Source organism: Dendronephthya gigantea, unplaced genomic scaffold (genome assembly GCF_004324835.1).
Source record: "Dendronephthya gigantea isolate DGI-Jeju-01 unplaced genomic scaffold, DenGig_1.0 000023F, whole genome shotgun sequence".
In the NCBI taxonomy this organism is placed as follows: Eukaryota; Metazoa; Cnidaria; class Anthozoa; order Malacalcyonacea; family Nephtheidae; genus Dendronephthya; species Dendronephthya gigantea.
The window spans coordinates 2,326,660-2,349,275 of NW_021163033.1; the positions used below are offsets into that span (position 1 = coordinate 2,326,660).

Genomic DNA, 22,616 nt, shown 5'->3' on the forward strand with positions numbered 1-22,616 from the left:
TCTTTAATGGAACTTAATAAAATACAGAACATTTAAATACAAGAGTATAACATGTATTATATTATATCATGATGCAGTATAATACCTTAAAGCCTCAAACTCTTACGTTACCTTCGGGATTTTTCTTCGGAGACTTGAAGTTCCAATTGCGCGATTCTCTCGAAATACTCTCGATCTTTCGCCTTCAAGCTTTCGCGTTGTTCTTTCAGACGAGTCAACTCCTCCTGAACTCGTGTGGGATCTTCTTGGAACTGCGCTTTCAGCTGGTTTAGATCGCCAGGCAAATCCTCTTTCGCGCTTCCTGTGCCTAAATTGGTAAGTTTGTAAAGGTTTATAGAACATGTATTTGATGCAAAACTATGAATGGGCGGTAGCGGCAGCACAAACTGCTCTAGATGCAACTCAGGAATATCTTTTCCACTTGTATCCAACCTCCTACACCTGTTTTATTTCGTCTACAAGGCGAACCCCCAAAAAAGAACCCCAAATACACAATTCATTCAAACAAAATGTCTACGTTTAATCGTTTTCTTTGACTCATACAGCACAAGAGATTTCAAGCTCATTGAACTATTGTGAATAATATACTCGCATTATCGAGATAATTTCAGTCACCACATAGTTTTATTTAGGCGGGTTTCCAGCGACACATAATATTTGGGGGCAGTGAGACCAAATCCGGTAATTTGTATTACCGGATTCGGTTGAATGCACAAAAATATCCCCCCACCTGATTTCTAGCAGGAGGGGGCAATCTACTGTACTTGATTTGAGCATCTTGGGCTAAAAATGTTTGCAAATATAGTGGCACTGATCGGTTTGGCGATATAAAATACTTCTTCGCGTATCATTTCTCATTTTACTTTCTCATTCATGTTCTTGAGGAAACAATCGTAACTTCCAAGATCGTTGGGATCCAAAGCATAACCAGTGATTTTAGCGCTCAAGCTTTGTATAAAACCAGTCAAAATTATCTAAAATGGATGTTCAAATTTCTTCTTATATGAACATGTTTCGTACACTCGCTAAAATAATTAATTATTTGAACAAGTGAATGGGGTATATTAATTTAAACTTCTACATACTGCTTGCGAAGTTGTCACCTCTCAATTTTCCCAAAATATCAAAAAATAATGTTGTAAATTGAATTGAAAAACATCATACGTGTCAAACTTATTATTTTAATAAATTGTTCATAATTTACATTCGAATCACTAGTTCCGCATCCATTCAGATTGCCATAGTGATCGTTTAAATCTGTGTATGCAATATTGTAAAAAATATAATTAACACAAGAAATGACTTTCAAATTAAAATCCAAGTTGAATTGAAGCCCCACTGAGGGACTTTGTTGAAACCAACAGACAGAATAATTGGTGAATAATTGACAGGGCGACCCTACATCGAAGGACATGCACTAAGTGCTATGAAATAATAAATATACGGCATTCGTTAGTCAAACAGAGCTTTGCCGTAACATTTGTAACGTGATATTCTTCTAATTCCTAGAGATATATTTCCTAGAATCAGATTCAGAGATCAATCGTAACGGCCTTCTGCGAAAGTTCGTGCGCCACGGTTACGTTGCGCCAAAACAACCTCACATACAATAAACATGCATATATTATTATATATAGGAGATCTGTCCGGATTACCAAGCTGTACGCATTTCAGAAATATGCTCAGTATTTGACCCAGTTATCTAAGCAACATAAGTACATAAGTTGGCCGAACTTATATCTTATCGTAACTATCGATTGTTGTATGCAAAAACTTTACTTTCTGGTGTAGTAGCGATTTAGGAAACACTAAAAATCAGACTTTACTCTAGTGATTTAGTAAACACTAAAAATAGCCACGTGCAGCTATAGTAAAAATGACCTTTGATACGCTTTTTGCGATTACTTTGGTGATATTCATGCACAGACCTGTTTCATTCACCACTTTGATCCACATCATAGTACTTCATTATCATTCAGGCATATTTTATTTGGTTTACTATCACGAAATTTCTCTCGAGTCGCTTTATAAATCAGTTTTATACAACCCTATATCTATCTGCACATCCAAAATGCACATGGAAAACCTTAAGTCAGTCAAAGGCCTAACTTTGTAGCAAAACCATCGAATTTCAAATGTAGAGTTCTAAATCACATTCGGCACAGGGTTGGTAAGTTACTGAATAAATAAGCCAAACATTGTTATTGGCGGCCCTTTGATTCCTTTGTTTTAAACAAAAAAAACAAATGTTATGTTAATATATTTGGCTTATTTATTCATAAAATCTACCAACCCTGATTCGGCACGTGAGCAAATTTAGTATAGGCCAAACCGAGCAACAAATCCGCATGAGAATCAGGAAGTATTCATGACTTGTCAATAGCCACCGATTATCACGAAGATTACATGCAATTTACCTTCCGCAGCCAATTCGCCAGGAAGAAATTCTTGGTATATTCACTCTCCTCTTTCCTTGATGTTCAAGAATGCTCAGTTTCGCTTTAATACGGCGACCTCTTCGCCTTATATAAATGCAAGACAACCCGCCGTGATTTCCAACGTTCAGCTTCAGTCGTCTCCAATTACGAGTCTACAAATAGAGTCGTTTGTACACACGAGAAAATTTAAATAACCGTATGCATGAATACAGAACGACGAAATAATAATGAAACAGGAATGTTCAATGTTGATTATTGAGAATGAAAGGGATTGCAAACCAATTTGATAAAACAAATACAATAACCGCTAAACGGAGGACAAAACGTTTAAAGTTTAATGGATTGGTTCCACGAAAAATTAACAATTAACAACATTAAACACGTTTCGTCAAAACGGAAATAAAAGTGAAATACATTTAATCCCATTTGCTTAAATGGTAAACAAGAGCCCCAAATAGCTGAAGCTCAAATCAAAAGTGAAAGAAACGTAGGTTTCAACCCTATCAGCACTTGCCGAGATTTTTTTGTAACCGTATAAGTTTTTGTATCCGTATAAGTATTTGTATCATGGACGTTACATTTTAGCCCCATTTACACTACACTCGATTTATTGGCACGGCACGACTAAAATGGGTACCCGTGCCCACTTCATCCGTGCCCGGCCATTGTTTTGGTACCCTGAGCATTAGTAAAATTGGGCACGGGTACCCATTTTAGCCGTGCCGTGCCAATAAATCGAGTGTAGTGTAAATGGGGCTTTTGTTTGCGGTTAAGCCATGAAAATGCAGATGGCAATGCTTAGAATGAGGTCTTTCTTGAGGCCAGCAGCTAATCTGCTAGCAGCTAATAGATTAACGTTATTCTCCATAGTATGGGTGGTGGAAGCCAAATCTGAAGCCAAAGCTAGTAACTGCGTCCTTCTTTTTAGCTTTTAAAATGTAAATTTTAGGCAACGTTTAAACGATACAAGATTGTTATCGCAGAGGCTAAAATTCCTTATATTGTATTGGGACGCAATGAAGGTTTTAATGTCAGAGATCCAAATAAAAATGCCAAGTCTATCAAACTAATGAGAATTTGCTAAATGGCAAATGAAGATGTCGTGACGAGCGAATCCGGTAGATTTTGAACGGAATCTCAGACCATTAAGCACGTGTTTGTGTCTCATGATGCTGCAGATATTAGTTAACCTAAAACACTTCTCATGGGTTATGACTCACGAACATCACTTTCGTGTCGGCATAAAACTCAGTAAAATCTAACCGCACATGGTGAATTATCGACTGAGCTACAGAGCTAGCAAGCACGGGTAACCTTTACCTCAGCTGATAGCTATGGTGTCTTGTAGGCGTTAGTTATAGTACTTTAGGTCTAGTCACGTAATTAGTGTTGGACAATATAGACTTACAGGGGGCATACGGTAAATGTACGGTTTGCATAATTTTATACCTCACGCGAAAGGCGAGATAAACTTTTAGCCTAATTCACATCCACCATTTCTCGTCAGGTAAGGATTAAATGAAAACGAGGCTTCTATATTCTATACATTCTATATTTTATGGACAACAGTGCTTGATGATAGAAGTCTCCTATGCCCTAATTTTATAGCAATTAATTCTACCCGAATTAAAACAATAAATTGTTAGCAATAATTGAAAGCAAGTATTAAAGAGGAACAATATCTATTTAATTACCAAATAAATGACAGTTATTATAGTCTATGTCAGTTTATGACTTTGAACTACGATTTTGTGCAATAACGTTTTTTAAAATGCAAATTGTGCAATAAATAATTCATAAAAGACAGGGCACTGCCTAGCCGCACAAAAAAAATGAAAAAGAAAATGAATAAATATCAAAATACGAAGAAGGCTGCGACCACCTATGAAATGTCATGGTATAAAGTGCTAATGATATGGTATGAATTTTAGTGCTGAAATAATTAAAAGTTGAAGAGCCATAAAGATAAGGCGCACTTCAGCGTTTATCCTAGAGAATGAAAAAAATCGTTATTCAAATTAAAAAAAAATAATATTGCCATTACCAAACAACAAAATCAGCGATAACTACAAACGTTAAGAATGCATAAGTATGCACTGCAAAATTCCAATAATCAATAAACCTCAAATCGATTCTTAGTTCATGATAATCAATAATTATTTCATAATCAATTGATAAAAATTTTCAATATTTAAATAAAAATTAAATAATTCAACAATTAGTTCAAAATAACGATAGTTAATTATAGTTATAGTTATAGTTAATTAATAGTTATTTATAATCAATTAATGCAACTTAAAATAATATAAAACTCATTTAAAGATAATAAATTCCTAATTTCAATTAATGAGTAATCGAAATAAAATTAATTTGAAACAAGACTCCTGTTCTTGTTACGTGCCAGTCTTCAATATAAAGCTTCTGAACATAAAAAATACAGTTCATACTCATTTAGATGCATTGCGAACCTAAATGTTGTTCGATCGCGAAATTCAGAAGCACATCGTACTTTACAAAGTATAGAAGTTCAATTTTTCAAAAATGTAAATAAACCGCACGATACGTTCACTTTGTCTTACACTTTGCCTTTGGGATTCGTGCTTATACAGTAATATTATTATATTACCAGAATCTACATGCACTCCCGGAAACCGGAAGTGAATTATCTGGAAAACACGGAGTTGAAGTTAAAGACTGAGCGATAAAAAAAAACGATTTATAATCTATGAGCTTTGGGTGTTTGAAGCTGGTGTCTATATTAATTATTCCTAGTATTCTAATCAGTACGCAGCGCCAGCATTTGACATTTTACCAAAAAAACTCACCGGATGTTCCAATGCTTGTATCCTTCGTTCAAGCTTGGCAGCCATTTCTTTCATTTTTAACAAATTACTGGCACATTCCTCTTTCATTTCCTTGTGATGTCTCGTCGTACGATTCTCCATGATGTTGATCAACTCCTTTCGTGCCATATCAGTCTTTTTGCGTCCGAATCCTTCTTGTAAGCCAAGGCCTGCGCTTCAAACTTCGCCTCCGCTGCCTTCTCAATTTTGATAATCTCCTTGATTTTGTCGCCCGCGAACTGATCCAGCTGTTCCTTCGCGAACTGAAAGTTTGAAATGGTCTCCTTACGAAGGGTTTCGGAAAACGTTTTGGATTCTTCGTGCAGTTCCGCGGCTGTTTTCTTCGCCCCCTCATCCAAACGGCGTTCCGTCTCAGCGAAACGCGCGTCTAGCTTTTCTTGTGCTAAAGATTAACGAAGTCATATCAAACTCTTGTAGTACAAATTGGGACATTTGCCCTAGTCAGAGTCTAGTCTCTTTTGAGAGCAATACCGCAAAGATGGCGTCGTGTTCGAAGCAAATTCATGAAGCGAATTTTGAAGCCAGCCAGCTCAGCGTTTTGCTGATGAATACATAAATAATAATGAGTTTTTGTCCGCAAACAAGTCAACTAAAAGAAGTTTCATAGCCCTAGGTTTCTCCATTCTTTTGCTGCCTCTCTTTTGATAAAGTATATACGAGTAAGCTGAAATATAGACACAGAGTGATTATCAACTCCGAACAAAGATATTTTAAGCTTTTAATATGGACAATCATCAAAAATTTATAATTTTAATCCTTACTTGCTTATTTCGTAATTAAAAGAAGGAAATGTAGTCTGTAGAAAAGCGTATTTTGTTCGTATTCATGCTCTATCCCTTCGACGGAATGAATATATGAGGTATACAAAACCAAACTCGAGAAAAAAACCCCGAAATACCGAAGATATAGAGCCATTGGTCCACTCTTAATTCGCTTTGAATATGTATGAATTAGGTATCAAAATTTGCGCCAAATCATGTACATTCCAAAAATGGAAGTAACTAGACGTCACAATGTATTGCAACAGCGCTAGCTCCAGTTTCCTCCTCACTTCCGCCCTGAGTAGGTCACTCAGCGGTGAAATTCTATAATAGCGGCATACTTAAAAACCCCAAAGTCCAGGTAAAGAACAAGATGAATCTGTATGAAAATTGCATTATCAGACGTGCCGAAGGTGAAATTTTTAAATCCCGCTGGTAACTAAGATGTATTTTTCACGCACAACGCACGAGCAGGAAAAAAACACGAATTTTGAGTCAAATAATACAGCCGCGCAGCTGGAAGCGCGCTAACTTGAAACACGATATACCTTTTGTCTACACAGAGTTTGATCGGTTTTAGGGCCTGTTTACATGGAACGAGTTACCCGGAGGTAAAAAGCGCATCACATCAAAGACTTAACCTTGTTTATCTTTCATTATTTGCAGTTTTCACCTTGACTAGCCACATAGCTCCAACGGGTCTTTAGTAGAATACTGGTATATGTATATAATTATAAGTATGATATGATGCACTTCTTACGCGTAGATAGTTTGTTGGTTGAACAAAGGATTATGACTTCGCATTGCCTATAACAAAACTGGGAACGCTTCAAAAAAATCATGTGTTTTGAAGTAAATCTAATAGCCCGCATTCACTATCAGAAAATAATTGATATGCACCCTAGACTTTTTGTTCAAAGTCGCTTTTTGACTGAGATAGCTTTTTAGTAAAACATAACCATACTCCATAGCTTCCAATCGAATGCGATTTTTGTCGCTGCTGGCAATCCAATAATAGCGTAGCGAGTGATATATTCATTTAATTGTTCAATTGGGTTGAAGTCATGTTACTTATGTACTTGGCCGTTCGGGACTCGTGTAAGAAATGGATTAAACGAGACAAGTTTTTAAGCGCTGTAATATAAGCAGTAACTGGAATATTCTTTAATGCATCGTTGCTTACATTTTTAGTAGCTCAATCAGAACGCATAAATTTTAAACGAATCAGGTAAAAAGGTACATTATTAACCATTTTACCGGAAGTATTAAAAATATAGCGTATACAGGCATTTTGTTAGGCTTTGCCTGAAAAGTGTGAACAAAGTTGCCGATTAGTTTAGAGCCGTATGTATCTTCATCAGTAAAAACAGTTCAGTTCATTCGGACAGGTTGAAAACTTACATTTCTTAAAGGCCTCATCGAGTTTCTTTTCTTTCTTACTAAACTTTTTTTCCATCGACTCGAATTCTTTTTTCGTGTCCGCTTGCATCTTCATGAAAACAGATGCAAAGTGATTCTCCATATTTGATTTTAATTCGTTGTATTTTCCAAGCAGCTGGCCTTGGTATTTAGCAAAGGTTTCCTCGTAAAGCCTCCTTTTCTTTTCGTAATCCTCTTCAATCTTTAAAGCCTTGTCTCGTAGCTCGTCTTCGAGCAGAGTCTGTCTGTCTTCGAGCTGAAAAAACGAGCGAATGTATTGCATGTCTCAGATACTTCCGGGATATTATATAAAGGTTATACATTAACTAATTTTAGTGGATAAATTATTTTGTATTTCATCACAATTATCGCAAGTCTGGTTAATTAATGAAAGTAATAACCACACAAAGACTACAGTCACGACCCAACGTTTAAACACTCCGCTCTATTGTCTTCACCTGTGTCGAAACGTTTGTCATGAATGTAATCTTTGTGTCGTGATTATTTTCATGAATTAAACAAGAGTAGCGATAATTCCGATGGCCTATATACCTGGTTGCCGTGAACTTATTAATTTCAACTCGTTATCTTATATTTATTGAAGGGAGTTCAAGCTGTTGAAGATCTGATATACGAGAGCCGATAACTGATAAGTAATACGACAGCTTAAACAGCGGATAAATCAAAAGGGAAAACAAAACTATTTATCAAAAAGCTGAACTGTAAGATTTCGATGTTTAAGGTTCAATGGAAGTACATATTTATAAGATATTTAGCTTCTGTCATTCACAAGATGTATGAGAGTGTGTATATGTGCATGTTTTTTTGTGGATTTTACCGCTGGTCTAAAAATCAATCGCTTACACTATCAGTCTTCCGCTCCACTTCCTCTTTAGCTTCACGGACGTCATTTTCCCAACACTCCTTCATGTCAGCATGGTTTAGATTCTCTTGCTCCAGAATGCTGCGCACGCGTTCATCAATCTTCCCCGGGGCGAGGTAAAACTGGCCCCCACTTCCCGAGCCACCAGATGCTCCTCCGACCGAGGAAACAGTTATAATGTCTTCGTTAGCAAACATTTCTCCTAAAAAATTGAATTTATCTTGATCGCACCGTACAAAAGTAAGCGTTGCAATAGGTTCCACTTGTTTTAGTTCAAACATACAGCAGAACGTTAGCACATCTGTTAATTTCAAAAAATGATATTACGCAATCACTTCTTCGCGCCAATTACCTCTCAGAATGCAGTCATTTCGCAATGGCAGCACATTTTAGTACAACACGAACAAGGGGAAATTTCGTTTTAGACCAATCAGCAAGTTTGTTTACATTTTCAGTAACCCAATCAGAATGCATAAATTTTGATAAAAAGTGCAATATATGCCATTTTACATGAACTTTAAAAATTTAAGCGTTCTGATTGGCTTTGCCTGAAAAGTGTAAACAAATATATCGATTAGTTTAAAACCGTAATTCCACGGGCTAAATTTTCAAGCGAAATGCGAAATATTTCGCCAGGTTCTTTTGAATGGCGAGCAATGATGCAGAATTAATTTGCTCACTGAGTGGTCGAAGTTTAAAAGAAAAAGGCGAAATATTTCGCATTTCGCCGAGAAAAAGCACCCGTGGAGTTAGGCTAAAAAACGAAATTCCTCCTTGTTTACAACACGTCGTTGTAAAATGTTTAAAAAAGCAAAAAAGTGTTCTTTGAAAGGCGAACAATTACTTTGTTCTTTGTTGTGTTGAATTTTCTGGGTAAATACTGTACGTTCCAAATGTATACTGTCAGTTATTGCCAACCTTGTTCCCAGGCCATTTCCCCCAATGACAAAAAGGGAGATGCCTGGGAACAAGGTTGAATTATTTCATGTTGCCTAAAATAAAAGAAACCCATGGGGAAGAACGATCATATAAATATGCACCCGTTCCTACTGTTATTTAGGTACGTTCCTCAAGATATTTAAACAGAAATTATTCCAAATTATACAGAAGGCATGGGCAAAAAACAAAAAGATATGCCATTTTCACTGTGACACTGATATAAAAACCCCACACGTGAGGCAATTTAATTCCCCGTGCTGGATTTAATCAATGAGAATTCCATGTTTCATTGTGGTCATATATATATTTTCTGTTTTTACCTTTTGGTTGAGCCTTTTTTTTATTATCTTTGTTTTCCAGGCACCGTTCTGCGGCAGCATTCTTAGTTCCGTAGCAATATTTATACACCGCGGTATCAGTATACACTCCCTCGTATAAATTCCCATCACGGTCAATAATACCAGACTTGAGAAATATATCTCGCAGTTTCCATGTCTTTTTTCCATGTTTCTGAAGACTTTCATCGATCTCCACCTAGATGAAAGTTTTAGGTACCCTTATTATTGTTAACAGTTACACTCGTTAACAGTTATACTCATTGGATTAGTATTCAAGTTTATATTATTAGCACTAATTATAGAGAACATCACAGTAATATATAGAGATCATCGGACACGTTGTTGTAACGTTTAGAGTCGGCCATTGTTGATAGATATTGTTTGCTTAGCGAGAACAAAAGACAATTGTGTTAAATATACTCCATTATTATTCAAAATTAACCAAATAATCTAACAATTATTATTAATCGCTATCACTAGAACTGCTGTTTCTGGAACCATTGTGATAATGTGTTGTAGTAGAACATATTGACATAGACCAATACATAAATCAGACCAACACATTCACCATTTGTCTAAAACTCTGGCAGTCTGGCTGTTATTTACAGTGATATTTCCTCTGGATGTAGCTAAATTTGAAACCTGGCTTGATTAAAGACAGAAGTATATGATAAACAAGTTATCACACGATAGATAGCAGTTGCTCGCAAATCTTTTTGCCTGATCTTAAATGTATTATTCATGTATTATAGGATTTTTTGAGACCTTGATATGTCTTTCAGTGTAGGGAGGCTGGCTCCTATACTTTGTCGTATGGTTTTGGCTGCATTAAGTCATTTAACCTACCTCAACAAAATTTTGTTTACTAGACGTGTGATCAACTTTGCCGCCCGTCTTCTCTATAGATGCAGTTTTCCCTTTCTGATAAAGGTCACAGAGTTTGTTAAGCATGCTATCTTTGGGTTTCAAAGCGACAACACACCACGCTAACTGCTCGGATAATGTAGAAAATTCTGAAGCTTTTCCTAATAACGCCCAAAAGAAAGAGATAAAACACAAACAAATTAGTATTTTAAGATGTCTTAAAATTTTAATCAAAGTGGGAAAAAAATTAATATATCTTACGGGAGTAATCCGACACTAGTTTTTTTATCCTTGCAACACATGCGCAATATTTAATGGTTTTATGAAGCTTCTACATCTGACGTTTGTCTGGTACCTCTTCTTCAAACTTGTTTTTCGAGGTAGCGACTCCATTAAACTGATTGAAAGACTAGAATATTCATTCAGCAAACATATTCTGGTGTAGCCGTAGAATCATATGCAGTAAATCATCAAGACCAATCACAAAGTATGAAATTAGAAAAAGCTAGTGGTGAAAATAGTTAAAACGGCAAAAATTTGTACCTGATTCAATGCGTTTGTCTTCTAAAGAAGCGTAGATGATGCCGACTGCAAGTTGAGCCATTCTTCGAGCCGGAACATAGATATTTTCCGAAGTTTTCTTTGCATCTCCTTCAGAAAAAGTAATTCATTGCATCACTGAGTAGGATCTTCTGATTTCGGAGCTAATGTTTTTACGATTTCCTGACTGTGGCCGAAATATCAAAATAGTGCTCAAAAAGTGCTAAAATTTTGAGCGTTTACATCTCAGATTTTCATGGAAGTGTCAATTTTTACTGAAATAATAAACTTACAACAATTTGCATAATATTATTTGACAGGTTTTTAGTATGTTAGTTGTTACTTGGTAATGCTTTAACACGTGCAAAATATATAAAATTTGAACATGTACTCTTACGCCGGAATTCTAAACTGAAGCTCACTCATGCACACCTACACTCGTTTACTTTCGAAAAATACCTTCAATGGAAAATACCTTCATGCAATAGTTTTAAGGTTATTAAGATCTACTCCATGCATGAGTTTAAGTGTGAGTCTTTTTGAAAACAGCCCCAATCTAGGTTTAGTTAATTAATCGAGGCAGGAATTAAATTTTATAATCGCTTACTTTTTGTTCCTCGAAACTCTCTAGAAATGCGAAATGGTGCTAATGAGAATGCTGCCGAAATTCCGAGAGAGTGCTAAATTTTGATTAACATGCAAAATAGTGCTCCAAAATGAAAAAAGTGCTCAAAAAGTGCTTAGCGCAATCGGGAAAGACCTGCCTATTAAAAGCCTTAACATACAAAAATTGATATTATCAATTTTAGGTGTAAAGGTGACTATTGAAAATTCTGGCCTTTTATTCACTAATCGTGTCCCATTCGACGAATAGTCGTTAAAAAATTGAAAAATCCTATCATGCATTATAAGACTTGAAAATAAAACTTACTTGGTTTGGCTAGGCACTTTATTTGATCACTGTACCAAAGCGTCAATCTGTAAGCGACATCCGTACAAATGTCTACTTGTTCACCGATTGTCGCAAGACACGAGATGTATTGCCCAATTTGTTTTTGTTTTTCTTCGCCACGCGACCTCATTTTTTTGACAACAGCATTGACAGCGAACTAAAATTATAATAAACTGGTTTAAAGGATTTACCATAGTGCCCTTGAAAGAGTAAAACAGCGAGCTATAAATGATTTGCATTAGGATTTTATTTACTTTAGGTCCCAGTTGCATGATACTGGATCAGTCTTCGTACCGCGGATTATCTATGTTGATTCGATATACATATGGTATCGGATTTGTCTTGATTACTCGATAACGGATTGACTCAAAATAGAAACAAAATGGCGGACAACGAAGGGCAAGCAAACACAAAAAAATATCCTTGTGGACAGACAGTTAAGTAGAACTTCTCTTGGAATCGAAAACTTTGCAAGCGTTTGATATCCATTGAGTCTTCCCCCCAAAATATTATATACCAGAATGGAGCGATTACACGGAGACAGAAAAGGGTCATTTTTCATCTCAACTCAAAGCGGAGTGATTTTCATTCCGTGGAGCGCACCGGATTACCACATCCTCGTGTAACTGCATGAAACACCTATATCATGGTATCGAAAGTAATCCGGTACGCTTAGTATCACGTGTCATGTAACTTGGGCCTTAAACGTACGCTATTACGACTCGCATTTAATTAGTTGTCATCTCGATATATGGACAAATTTTCTAGGGGGTATTTTCCAGTTAAAATACTGCTAAAAAGTTGCAAAGAAAATTTTTTTCCCGACTACGTATTCCTGAATATTTTGAAAGCTGAATTAAAGCATCTGGCAGCCGCGAAATCGCCAATTGATATTAACATACGAAAGGTTATTGATTCAGACGACTTGTTTTTACTGTATGCAAGCTTCAAATCTTGTGTGCAAGTCTTATTTTGTTGAGCATTTTTAAATCATTCTGTTCACCAAAGTTTAGGTATAAAGAATTGCGGTTAAGTCTATATGAATGCAAACTCGATTTCCGCGGTGCCGTCTCTATATGTGTCCCTGCCAAAGTAACGGTAGACAGAGCACCCTAGCCAAGGTACCAAGGCACTAACCTGAGCGATGTTTCCTACTATACCACCAACCAATGGAAAAAAACCAAATATAGCCAGGATACTAGAGCCTGTTTCGATCATATCTGCATATTCTCCCAAACTACCCTCACTTGCCCTTGCCATCCCTCTTGATATAGCCTAAAAAGACAGAACACATTACAACTACTAATGACTAAACTATCTGGTAACAACAAGGCAAAGGATAGGAAAAGCAAATCAAAATTTATGCATTCTAATTGGGTTACTGAAAATGTAGACAAATTTGCAGATTGGTCTAGAACGAAATTCCCCTTTGTTTGTCATGAAACTGTCATTATTTCATGCTAGGGGCTGTGTATTTTTCAACGAGCGTTATCATGACTAACCTTTGAACCAATGAATATTTCTTCCACACCAAGAAATATCGTTCGGTAAAAAATCAGAAGGTTGATATGGGTGGCTTCAAATCTTTTGGAAACTTCATAATGCCTGTTCTGCCGTTTCTGTTGGGCCTGCAAAATTTTCTGCTCTTCGTTAAGAGTTTTCACATCTTCCTTTAGTGTTATCATTTCCTGCCGAATACGATCGCGTTCACTAAAAGGACGCAAGAGATTTTTTACTTTAATAATCTTGATTAAGCTCACATTGCAAAGTATAGTGGCATTTTGATCCTAAAACAATTTCGTACAACTTCGACAATCGATAGCTATATCGATTTAATAATCAGTTTTATAAATGTCGAAATAAGATTCCATTTTGCAATCGATTATATCAATCGTTATTCTTTACTGATTGCAGCAACCAGTAGAAATTTTGTGAATATGTTTAGTCATAATAACAACAGCTTTGGGGTAAATTTGAACCGAGATATGTCAAGAGATATTGAGTTGCTTCAACCGAGAAATTGATTACTAGTTGCAGTCCCTTCCCGCCTTTTTCAGATCACCTTGTTGTAGTAATGGATAAAAAGAAACAATGAATCGTGTGTTAAAGATTGCTAATATGAAAAACCAAATTCCTCAAATTGTCGGAGAATGGGAAGTTGGAGTTCATTCGTAAATTCGTATTTCAAAACTATTCGAGATTTCTCGCTTTTGAGATAGAAAAAGCATCATTATAGAAAGTTATAGATAACTGCTTTTTCATTTCTCCGAAATGAGAGTGAATTATTAGCCCATACTATATATTCCTTTATTCTCTTTTCGTGTTTTTTTTGACACTCGATCCGCGTACGTTACCTTGCGGATTTTTCTTCGGAGACTTGAAGTTTCAATTGCACGATTCTTTCGACATACTCTTTATCTCTGGCCTGCATGCTTTCGCGTTGTTGTTTCAAACCAGTCAACTCCTCCTGAACTCGTGTAAGATCCTCTTGGAACTGCGCCTTCAGCTGGTTTAGATCGTCAACCAAAATCCTCTTTCGCGCTTCCTCTGCCTTAAATTGGTAAAATTCTTCGCTTTGTTAAAGGGTATTTTGCGATGAGGAGAACGCGGCAATGACAGGATGGAAATTGGCACAAAAAACAAAGACCATTACAAAGGCCCCCACACAAACGTGTTCAGCGATAAGGCTCGTTTCCCCCGAGGATAGCTATCTTCCTACACCGCTTTTAATATTTTTACGAGGAAATTTTTTATTATGTCGCGTATTTTGGCGGGAAAACGCTCAAAACCTAAAATCTTTTCGGCGTACCACTCAAAATTAATTTATTTTACCTTTATTCTTTAGATTACGTTGTGAACTAAGTTTTGAACTGTATTTGGTGAATGCAAAACACCAAACAAAGGAGTTTTTGCAAAATATAACCCGGCTATCAACAATGTTATAATGTCAACGCCATTATAACTGAAATGAATACAACAGAAGCTTCGATTCAACTGTCATTTTCTTCTCGGCGTATCCCGAGAAATCTTTTCATTTTCACAATATTTTGAGATTATATAGTAAACATTCCTTGTGGATATTTTTCATGCTTGCAAAACATTTTTAATGCTGAAAATTTTTGTGCTGTTTTGTGAAGATATAACTGAGGCTTTGAGCATATATTACGCAACATAGAAAAATATCTCCTCTTAATATCATGCATTCCTGATAAATTCTGCCCGTTGCGCAGAACGGTATAGTTGCAATGATCTATACCAGATAGATAATAAAGAAAATATCGTCATTTTCCTTTGTCTTACCTTCACATCCATGTTCTTGAAGAAACAATCGTAACTTCGAGGATCGTTGGGATCCAAAGCATAACCAGTGATTTGAGCGCTCAGGCTTCGTAGAAAACCAGTCAAAATGACCTGAAGTAGAAATTTGCATCACCTAATATTAGAAATTTGTTCTTAAAAGCAAAATAGTAACTCTTGCATAATTCACTGAACCAGGAGAAAAAAACATTATTCACCATTTTAAATGAGGTATCAAAATTTTATGTATTTCGATTGGCTTAGCCAGAAGAGTGTAAACAAGTCTTTTGCCCAATCCCTCAGCTGGCGCTCACCGTGCGAGGGTAGTAATTCCGCTCGGAGATTTAGAACGGAATCCAAAAGTGTCCAAATTGAAGCTATTTACACATTTGAGTTACGTCAATATAATTATATAAGCTTAGGTGATAAAATTATTTTCATCGTTTGAAATGGTGAGGGGTTGCCGCATGCATGTATTTCAAGTTAGTTTATATATCATTTATCCCACAAATTTTCACAACAAAACACATCGTTAGATCAGAGTATCAGTGATATACAACTTACTTGAGATTCCGCTGACCCAGTTAGTTTATGCTCAGAAGTGTCCTCGATCAGATCTTGGTAATGTCTTCTCAGCTTCTTCTCAACTTCCTTTTGCTTATGTCGTACACTAAAATTCAACATTTCCACGCAATGCTTAACCTTTTCGTCTCGTCTGGAGTAAATCTCATCGATGAATTCCTTAATGATGGTCATATTGCAGTTCTTGACGGCACTCAACAGTTCCTCCAACTTATATTTTGGAGGTTGATATGCTTTCTTGCCTTTGTCTTCTTTAACTTCACCACCCAATAACCTAGATTAAGACAAGGTCATTAGTAGGAACGCAAGCTTCCCCCAGCCCTCCCCTCCCCTCATCCGACTCCCTAACGCGTTATGAGTGGTGGGTGATCAAAGTTTCGTGGAAGGCTGCTTTAATATCCTGTTAAAAAAGTGTAAATCAAAGGTTTCCCTACCTGAAATATAAAGGGCATAAATCATGAAGCCGCAAATGTTTAACGTTTGGTTCAGATCAATTTCAGGCATAAGCGCTTGGCCTGAGTAACTATTACCGTGAAAAATCGATCTCTCCATACCTGACAACCTCTTGATGATCCGTCTCTTGAGCAATATCCAGCGGGGTTTTCCCTTCTTCATTCCGAATAGTTGTGTTGATATTTATCTCGTTTACCAAATACTCCACGACGGCGGTGTTGCCTCTGCTGGCCGCTATGCCTAAGGCATAATTACCTGCGATATAAACAAGGTGAGCGTTAACAACAAAAAAATTTCCAAAACCTCGGGAGATAATTTAGCAGCGATACTGATTGTCCAGATTCCCAGAACTGTGTTCAAGAAAACATCAGCCAATGAAATGCAACAACGCTACATCAGATTAACCAATCGTTGGCGCAATGAGTCAACTACAGGTAGTAGTAGTAGTGGAATTCAAGGAATAGCACGACTCAGACTCATGACGTGACTGACTAAAATTACATTTCGTAATTTAACGTAACGTAATTTTTTTTTCAAATCAGCAGCGAGTGGAATCCTAGCCTTTCTTGCAATCTGATTCGCTGCAACAGCGGGCGAAATTTTACGATCTATAACCACGGTCCGGGAATCCTATATTTTATGCTCGAACCAAAGCGTATTTGTTTTGTTTTTCTAAAGATCCTGGCTACCGATAATCATTTCTTATTTTGATTATCCCAGAGCCTTTGTGTTCTCGCCAGCGAGGAAGCGCGGGCTCGGGGAACGAGATTGAGAATCCCCCAAATAATGAGACTGAAGGCCGCTTTTTGTAAAAAAAATAAATACGTGATTTACCGTTTTGCTCGGCCCGGATAGAAAAATATTTCGCCTCGGTCCCAAAAACGTCCCTCGGCCTGCGGCCTCCGGTCATTTTGATACCTCTATTCGGACCTCGCAGCCGGTAAATAACACATGTGTGATAGATCTTTTTCATAATTACGTCAAACGTGGAAAGTTTGATGCTAGGCGAAATCTCATTGGCTCGATAGTTTTGTAGAGCCAATCAAATTTCGTGTAACATCAGACTTTCCGCGTTTGACGTCATTATAAGAAAGCTTTTTTTCGTGCATGCTTTGATAAAGGCAATACATCGCTCTCAATTTGTCTAAATTCGGTCCTACTCCTTTGCGCGGGCGTGTATAGTCAGCGGGTAACAATTATAAAATAAGATGTACAATGCGAGCTATTAGGTATAATATAAAGTATTGCGAGAAATGCCTTTTTAACCAAGTACGTAACTACGTGATACCTGTCAGGAACATATTCGTAGAGCTGGCCATATATCACCAGGGGCGCCGGAATATCGATAATAACGGGGGCAGATATTCATATATTCGTGTTCTGCATTATTAACTCCTTTTGAAATCGATTGTTTTTACGATCTGCGAACACGAATATATGAATATCTGCCCCCGTTATTATCGATATTCCGGCGCCCCTGTATATCACTACACCTTTGTGGAGAAATTCAAAGAAATTATGCGAAATTATTCTACCTTTAGCATCGGCAGGGCTTGTCAGAACACTTCCTAGATTTTCCAAGAATTTCAGCAGGTCAACGCTATGATAATTGATACACAGAGATATCGCTGTCTCCTTCGAGTTCGGATTGCAGTAGTCAATGCTGGCCCCAAGCTGTAGCAGATCCTCCAGTTTGGTCGTGTCTCCTTCAATCACAGTGGCCAGAAACTGTTCGTCGACAGAACGTTGAATGTAGTCCTTCAACGGAATGTTGTAGTTGAGATCTGGGGAAATAAAGTCACGTACTCAGTGGCTGCTAAATGATATCTTGGCAAAACGCTTGGTCACACAGTGATGGTAAACCCGAGAATGCAAATGCGAATTTAAAATTGTCCGTCAGTATGCCATGGCGTTGGGCTTTTTTGTAAATTAGGTCGATTTTCACTTACACAGAAATAGTTGGCTAGCAAAATATTTGAATAGTTTCTTTTAAAATTGCTGTTAAAAATTCTGTTAAAATTCTAAGAAAAAGATGCAATTATTTCGCTAGCAACTATTTCTCTGTAAGAAATAGTTCGCTAGCGAATATATACGAAATAGTTCGCTAGCGAAATAATTGCATAATCCGCCAATCTCCTTCCCCCGAGCCCGGATTCAACTGGCGAAGAAACAAAGGATCTGGGATAATTCAAACCGGAAGCCAGAAATCCTGGCTTCCGGTTTGTAACAGTTTATTGTATTTCAAAATTGAAACGGAGTGAACGACCAATCAGAATCATTTCCGATTTCGATTATATATTCCGGAGAATCCCAGAGCCTTTGATTCCTCGCCAGAGGAATGGCGGGCTCGGGGAACGAGATTGCCTTATGCCTCTGCCATGATTTCACTGATTCTGAACTAGAAATATTTCGTATACATTAATTTAGATAGAATAAGAAGGCTTTGTTGGCAGTTTATGATAACTTACTTTCTAGTTTTCCGATTGGATGAACAGATGATGTTCTCGATCGCACCAGCGACGCACCGCGAGAAACGAGATAGTGGATTAACTATATTTCAAAAAAATGGTTTGATTACCCGTCATTTTATAAAAGATTTTGAAAATTATTGATTTGCAAATTATTTTAAATTTCGTTTTAAACTAATGGGCAAATTTGTTTACATTTTCCAGGCTAGACCAAATTAGAATGCCTCAATTATTTAATACTTCATGTAAAAATTCATAGAAATAAAAAAATAGCAAAAATTTATGCATTCTGACTAAAAACACGATTACTTAAGAATATTGTGGTTTGAAATTTTTCAATTGCAGCAACTCGTGAGAAAATATTAGTTCAATTTCAAATACTGTTGTAATTCCATGCCAAGAATTCACAAATCTAATCATGCTTAGTTTTACCTTAGCATTTCCAGAGGCTACAGCAGCTTTCAACGGAGTTATTCCCTGGTAAGAATGGCAGTCGATATCTGCTCCGTGTAAATGTTGTTCTTGCACAGCGGCATGGTCGCCGTTAGCGGCCGCACTGAACAATTGCTTATTTCTCATGGATTTTTGTAATAATCGCGAGATTTGAAGACGTCCCTGGACAAGGAATACACAATGATTATTAAGATGATTTGTCTGCCTCGTATTCCTCATAGAGAACTTTAGAGTTGGACTACGGTTCCCGCCATGACTACGAGATTCGTGATATTGACGTGGTATTCGTGATATTTTGTGCTGACGCCCATTGGCCCATCTGACTAGGAGGTTTTTCAGGAAGGCACGAGGTGCCGTATGCATACGACGTGCATCACGCAGCCGTGACGGGAGCCGTAATCAAATCTAAGGCTCCCTAGTTACTGCTGTTTTGTAGAACTATTCAATGATAGACTGAGACAGTTCTGCCAGGGCATTTTAAACTTGACCACATTTTGAATGTAAATTAAACGATAGACAGCCAAATACACAAAACGAAATTCTTCCAAGTTACCTTGATGCGGGCGAGATCAGTCATCGAATGTTCTTGGTGTTTGACCGAGCAATCAGCACCAGCTTCGACCAACAACTTAACCAACTCTAAATCACCCATTTCAACTACTTGATGTAGATGCGTGTCACCGTCTGCTCGGCTTATTTCTGCACCGCCACCGAACAATAAAAACTGCTTTGCTGCAGGCAGGTCGTTCTTTGAAAGGGCTAACTGGAACGCAAAAAAAATCAGATTGGTGACATATGGAAAGCACGTGGACGTAATTGAGTAAGTGTCATGGTGGTATTAACTACAGATCATAACTTTATATCTCTGAACTCTTTTGGCATTGAGAGACATTGTATGCACCACGAAGAGGCCGTTGTATCAAGCCCATTTAGCTCAAACGGTGGATAAGTCAAAATTAAATAACACTCTTACGCTTCTCTTGAACAAGTCAACTTGAATATTATGCACTGATTACGTAGTTGTAAACAGTATCGTTGCATGTATTAAGGTTTAAAACATTTAGTTTGCTTTTTGAATAAACGTTAGACTTGTTTTCTATTCTCTATAATATTCTGTTTATGCTAAACGGGCTTGATACAACCGTCCCCAGAGGGCGTATTTTATAGCCTGCCATTTTCATTACTGCGTTTTAAATCTGTCCACACATTTCAGATGAAATTTTAGGAGGAAAATAATCAGCAATCCAAACAATGGTAACGAGTGACGCTGAGCTCAGCTGATAGGTCCACTGTGCGGCTGGCTTAAGATCTGTTTACCTATGACTAATAACAGCAATCGCGAAACACGTTGATTTGTATGATATAAAAATATATGATAAAATAGCCCTTTTCCAAGTCCACTTTCCGGTTTTTTTTGTCAAAAATGATAGACATCAACTTACATCTAAACTATGAGTCATCTTCGCTCGAATCCACGAGCTTAAATTTTTGAATCCTCTACTTTCCGCCAATGATAACACCGTGTGTTTTTGTTGGTCAGTGGTCCTTAGTGCTGGCAAATTGTATGGGCAGTAGTGCATGAGGTAAGACATGATCTCTGGATTGTCCTGCGATGATGCCAACAGACCAGGTAAGCCTGGGACAAAAATAGTTAGTAATAAACAGTCGCTCTGGATAAAACGAATATGCCGACCGTATAGAAGACCCGGAAAGTGCTAACAGTTACAACACAGCAGTATCAGAAAGACATAAAAACCAGAGAAACCCGACATATGACGAAATACAACAGCATAAAGAGACAGACAAAAACAAGAACATCGCATTACTACTTACCCAGTGGACGTTCAGGTGCACACCAGTTCAATGTCGCCCCACATTCATGCAGGGTCTGCACCCGTTCCAGGCTCTCTTGTTTCACGGCATTCCACATTAGCTCATTCAGTTTGTTCGTCAGGAAGGTCACGACGTCTTGGTAGGCAATTCGACCGGCAAGCTGGGCTCGTCGTCTCTCCTCGATCGGACTAAGCGTCTCTTGGTTAAGTCTCGTTAATTTTTCTTGCGCGTACTGAAGAGGTCGCTTCATCTTGTTGTCAAAACAACGGATATCGGCGCCTTCCGCGATGGCTTCTTTGACCTAAATATCGGTTAAAAACCATTAAATTGAATAATTAACAATTAGACAACGAGTCCGAGTTGTCTATGAGCGAATAGTCAACGAAGGCGAAGCCTGAGTTGACTATCCGCTCATAGGCAACGAAGGCGAGTTGTCTAATTGTTTTAGTATACACCCTGTACCTAGATATATTAATTTCGAGAAAATAATCGATACACCGCAAAATTACACCGAAAAATAATTTAATTAATGCAATTTTATACGGTCGCGCGAGCGAATTTTTCCCAAACGTGCACTATCACGAATAGACGATGGTTGAGTAGCCAATCAGAATGTAGGATTTGTAATAGACAATAGTCGGGTGTATACTAATAAGGAATAGCCTGGTTGAAAAAAAATTAATAAAAAATTTTACTGTTTTTAAGTTAACAAATTTTAAGTTAATTTTAATTCATCTATTTGATTTTCGAAGAAAGGACATTTCCTTGAAAAGTTCTCTTGGAACCGGCAATAAGAATAATGCCCCCCCCCCAATAAGAATAAAGCAGATTAGGATAAGCTTGTCTAAGAGCCCTACCGGTTATAGCCCACAGTATTCCCGCCTTCAAGAAAATTTTGCCGTGTACCTGAATTGGTCTCCCATTCCTGGCCGCGTCGATCAGTTTTTTGTTAGTCTTCTCGTTTCCTTGCAAGATCATTTGGACCTTTTGAGGCGGGTTGGGATCGAAGCTGATGGGAGATCTGAAAAATTTGTGCTTGGAAGAGGGTCGTTGTTTAGAACGGGTCTCTTTCCAGTCAGGAATGGCGGTTGAAAAGTCAAGATGTTCAAATGTATACACTATGTTCTTGTTTGAGGATTCCAAGGCCAGCTGGGAGACGGACACGCTTCCTTGTTCGTGGTAAGGGTTTGCCCCGGCACGAAGAAGAATTTGAACCAGTGGAAGATTGCCGGCTTTCACTGCCAATAAAAGAGGCGTGTTTCCACTTATGTCGGCGACATTCACCGAAGCGCCTTCCGAGAGCAGGTAATGAAGAACTTCCTTTTTTCCTATGAATGCGAAAAAAAATAAGATACAAGGAGGAATTTCTACTTGATCATAAAATGACGCTATATCCCAAATGATAGCTGGTTTTCTTTTGTTTGGCAGTATTGTTTTGTCAGTCAATAAACCTTTACTTTTAGCATTCACGCGCGCAATGCCTGACGGTAGCTGATTATCAAGGTCAATTTAAGTTGTGATTTTAAATATAT

At 37.5% G+C, this 22,616-nt stretch overlaps 1 protein-coding gene across 1 annotated transcript in view; it reads right to left on the reverse strand.

Annotated features, from left to right (window-relative positions):
• LOC114522739 overlaps positions 1 to 22,616 on the reverse strand; it is a 34,471-nt gene that overhangs the window by 7,240 nt on the left and 4,615 nt on the right. Inside the window, exons 7-17 of the mRNA XM_028543482.1 lie at positions 21,991 to 22,412; positions 21,085 to 21,385; positions 20,694 to 20,887; positions 19,805 to 20,014; positions 19,231 to 19,413; positions 18,799 to 18,880; positions 17,866 to 18,114; positions 16,432 to 16,585; positions 15,860 to 16,151; positions 15,299 to 15,409; positions 14,353 to 14,549 (exon numbers count right to left, since the gene is read on the reverse strand). Of these exons, the coding sequence (XP_028399283.1) occupies positions 14,353 to 14,549; positions 15,299 to 15,409; positions 15,860 to 16,151; positions 16,432 to 16,585; positions 17,866 to 18,114; positions 18,799 to 18,880; positions 19,231 to 19,413; positions 19,805 to 20,014; positions 20,694 to 20,887; positions 21,085 to 21,385; positions 21,991 to 22,412 (2,395 nt within the window). The remainder of the gene's footprint in view (positions 1 to 14,352; positions 14,550 to 15,298; positions 15,410 to 15,859; positions 16,152 to 16,431; positions 16,586 to 17,865; positions 18,115 to 18,798; positions 18,881 to 19,230; positions 19,414 to 19,804; positions 20,015 to 20,693; positions 20,888 to 21,084; positions 21,386 to 21,990; positions 22,413 to 22,616) is intronic.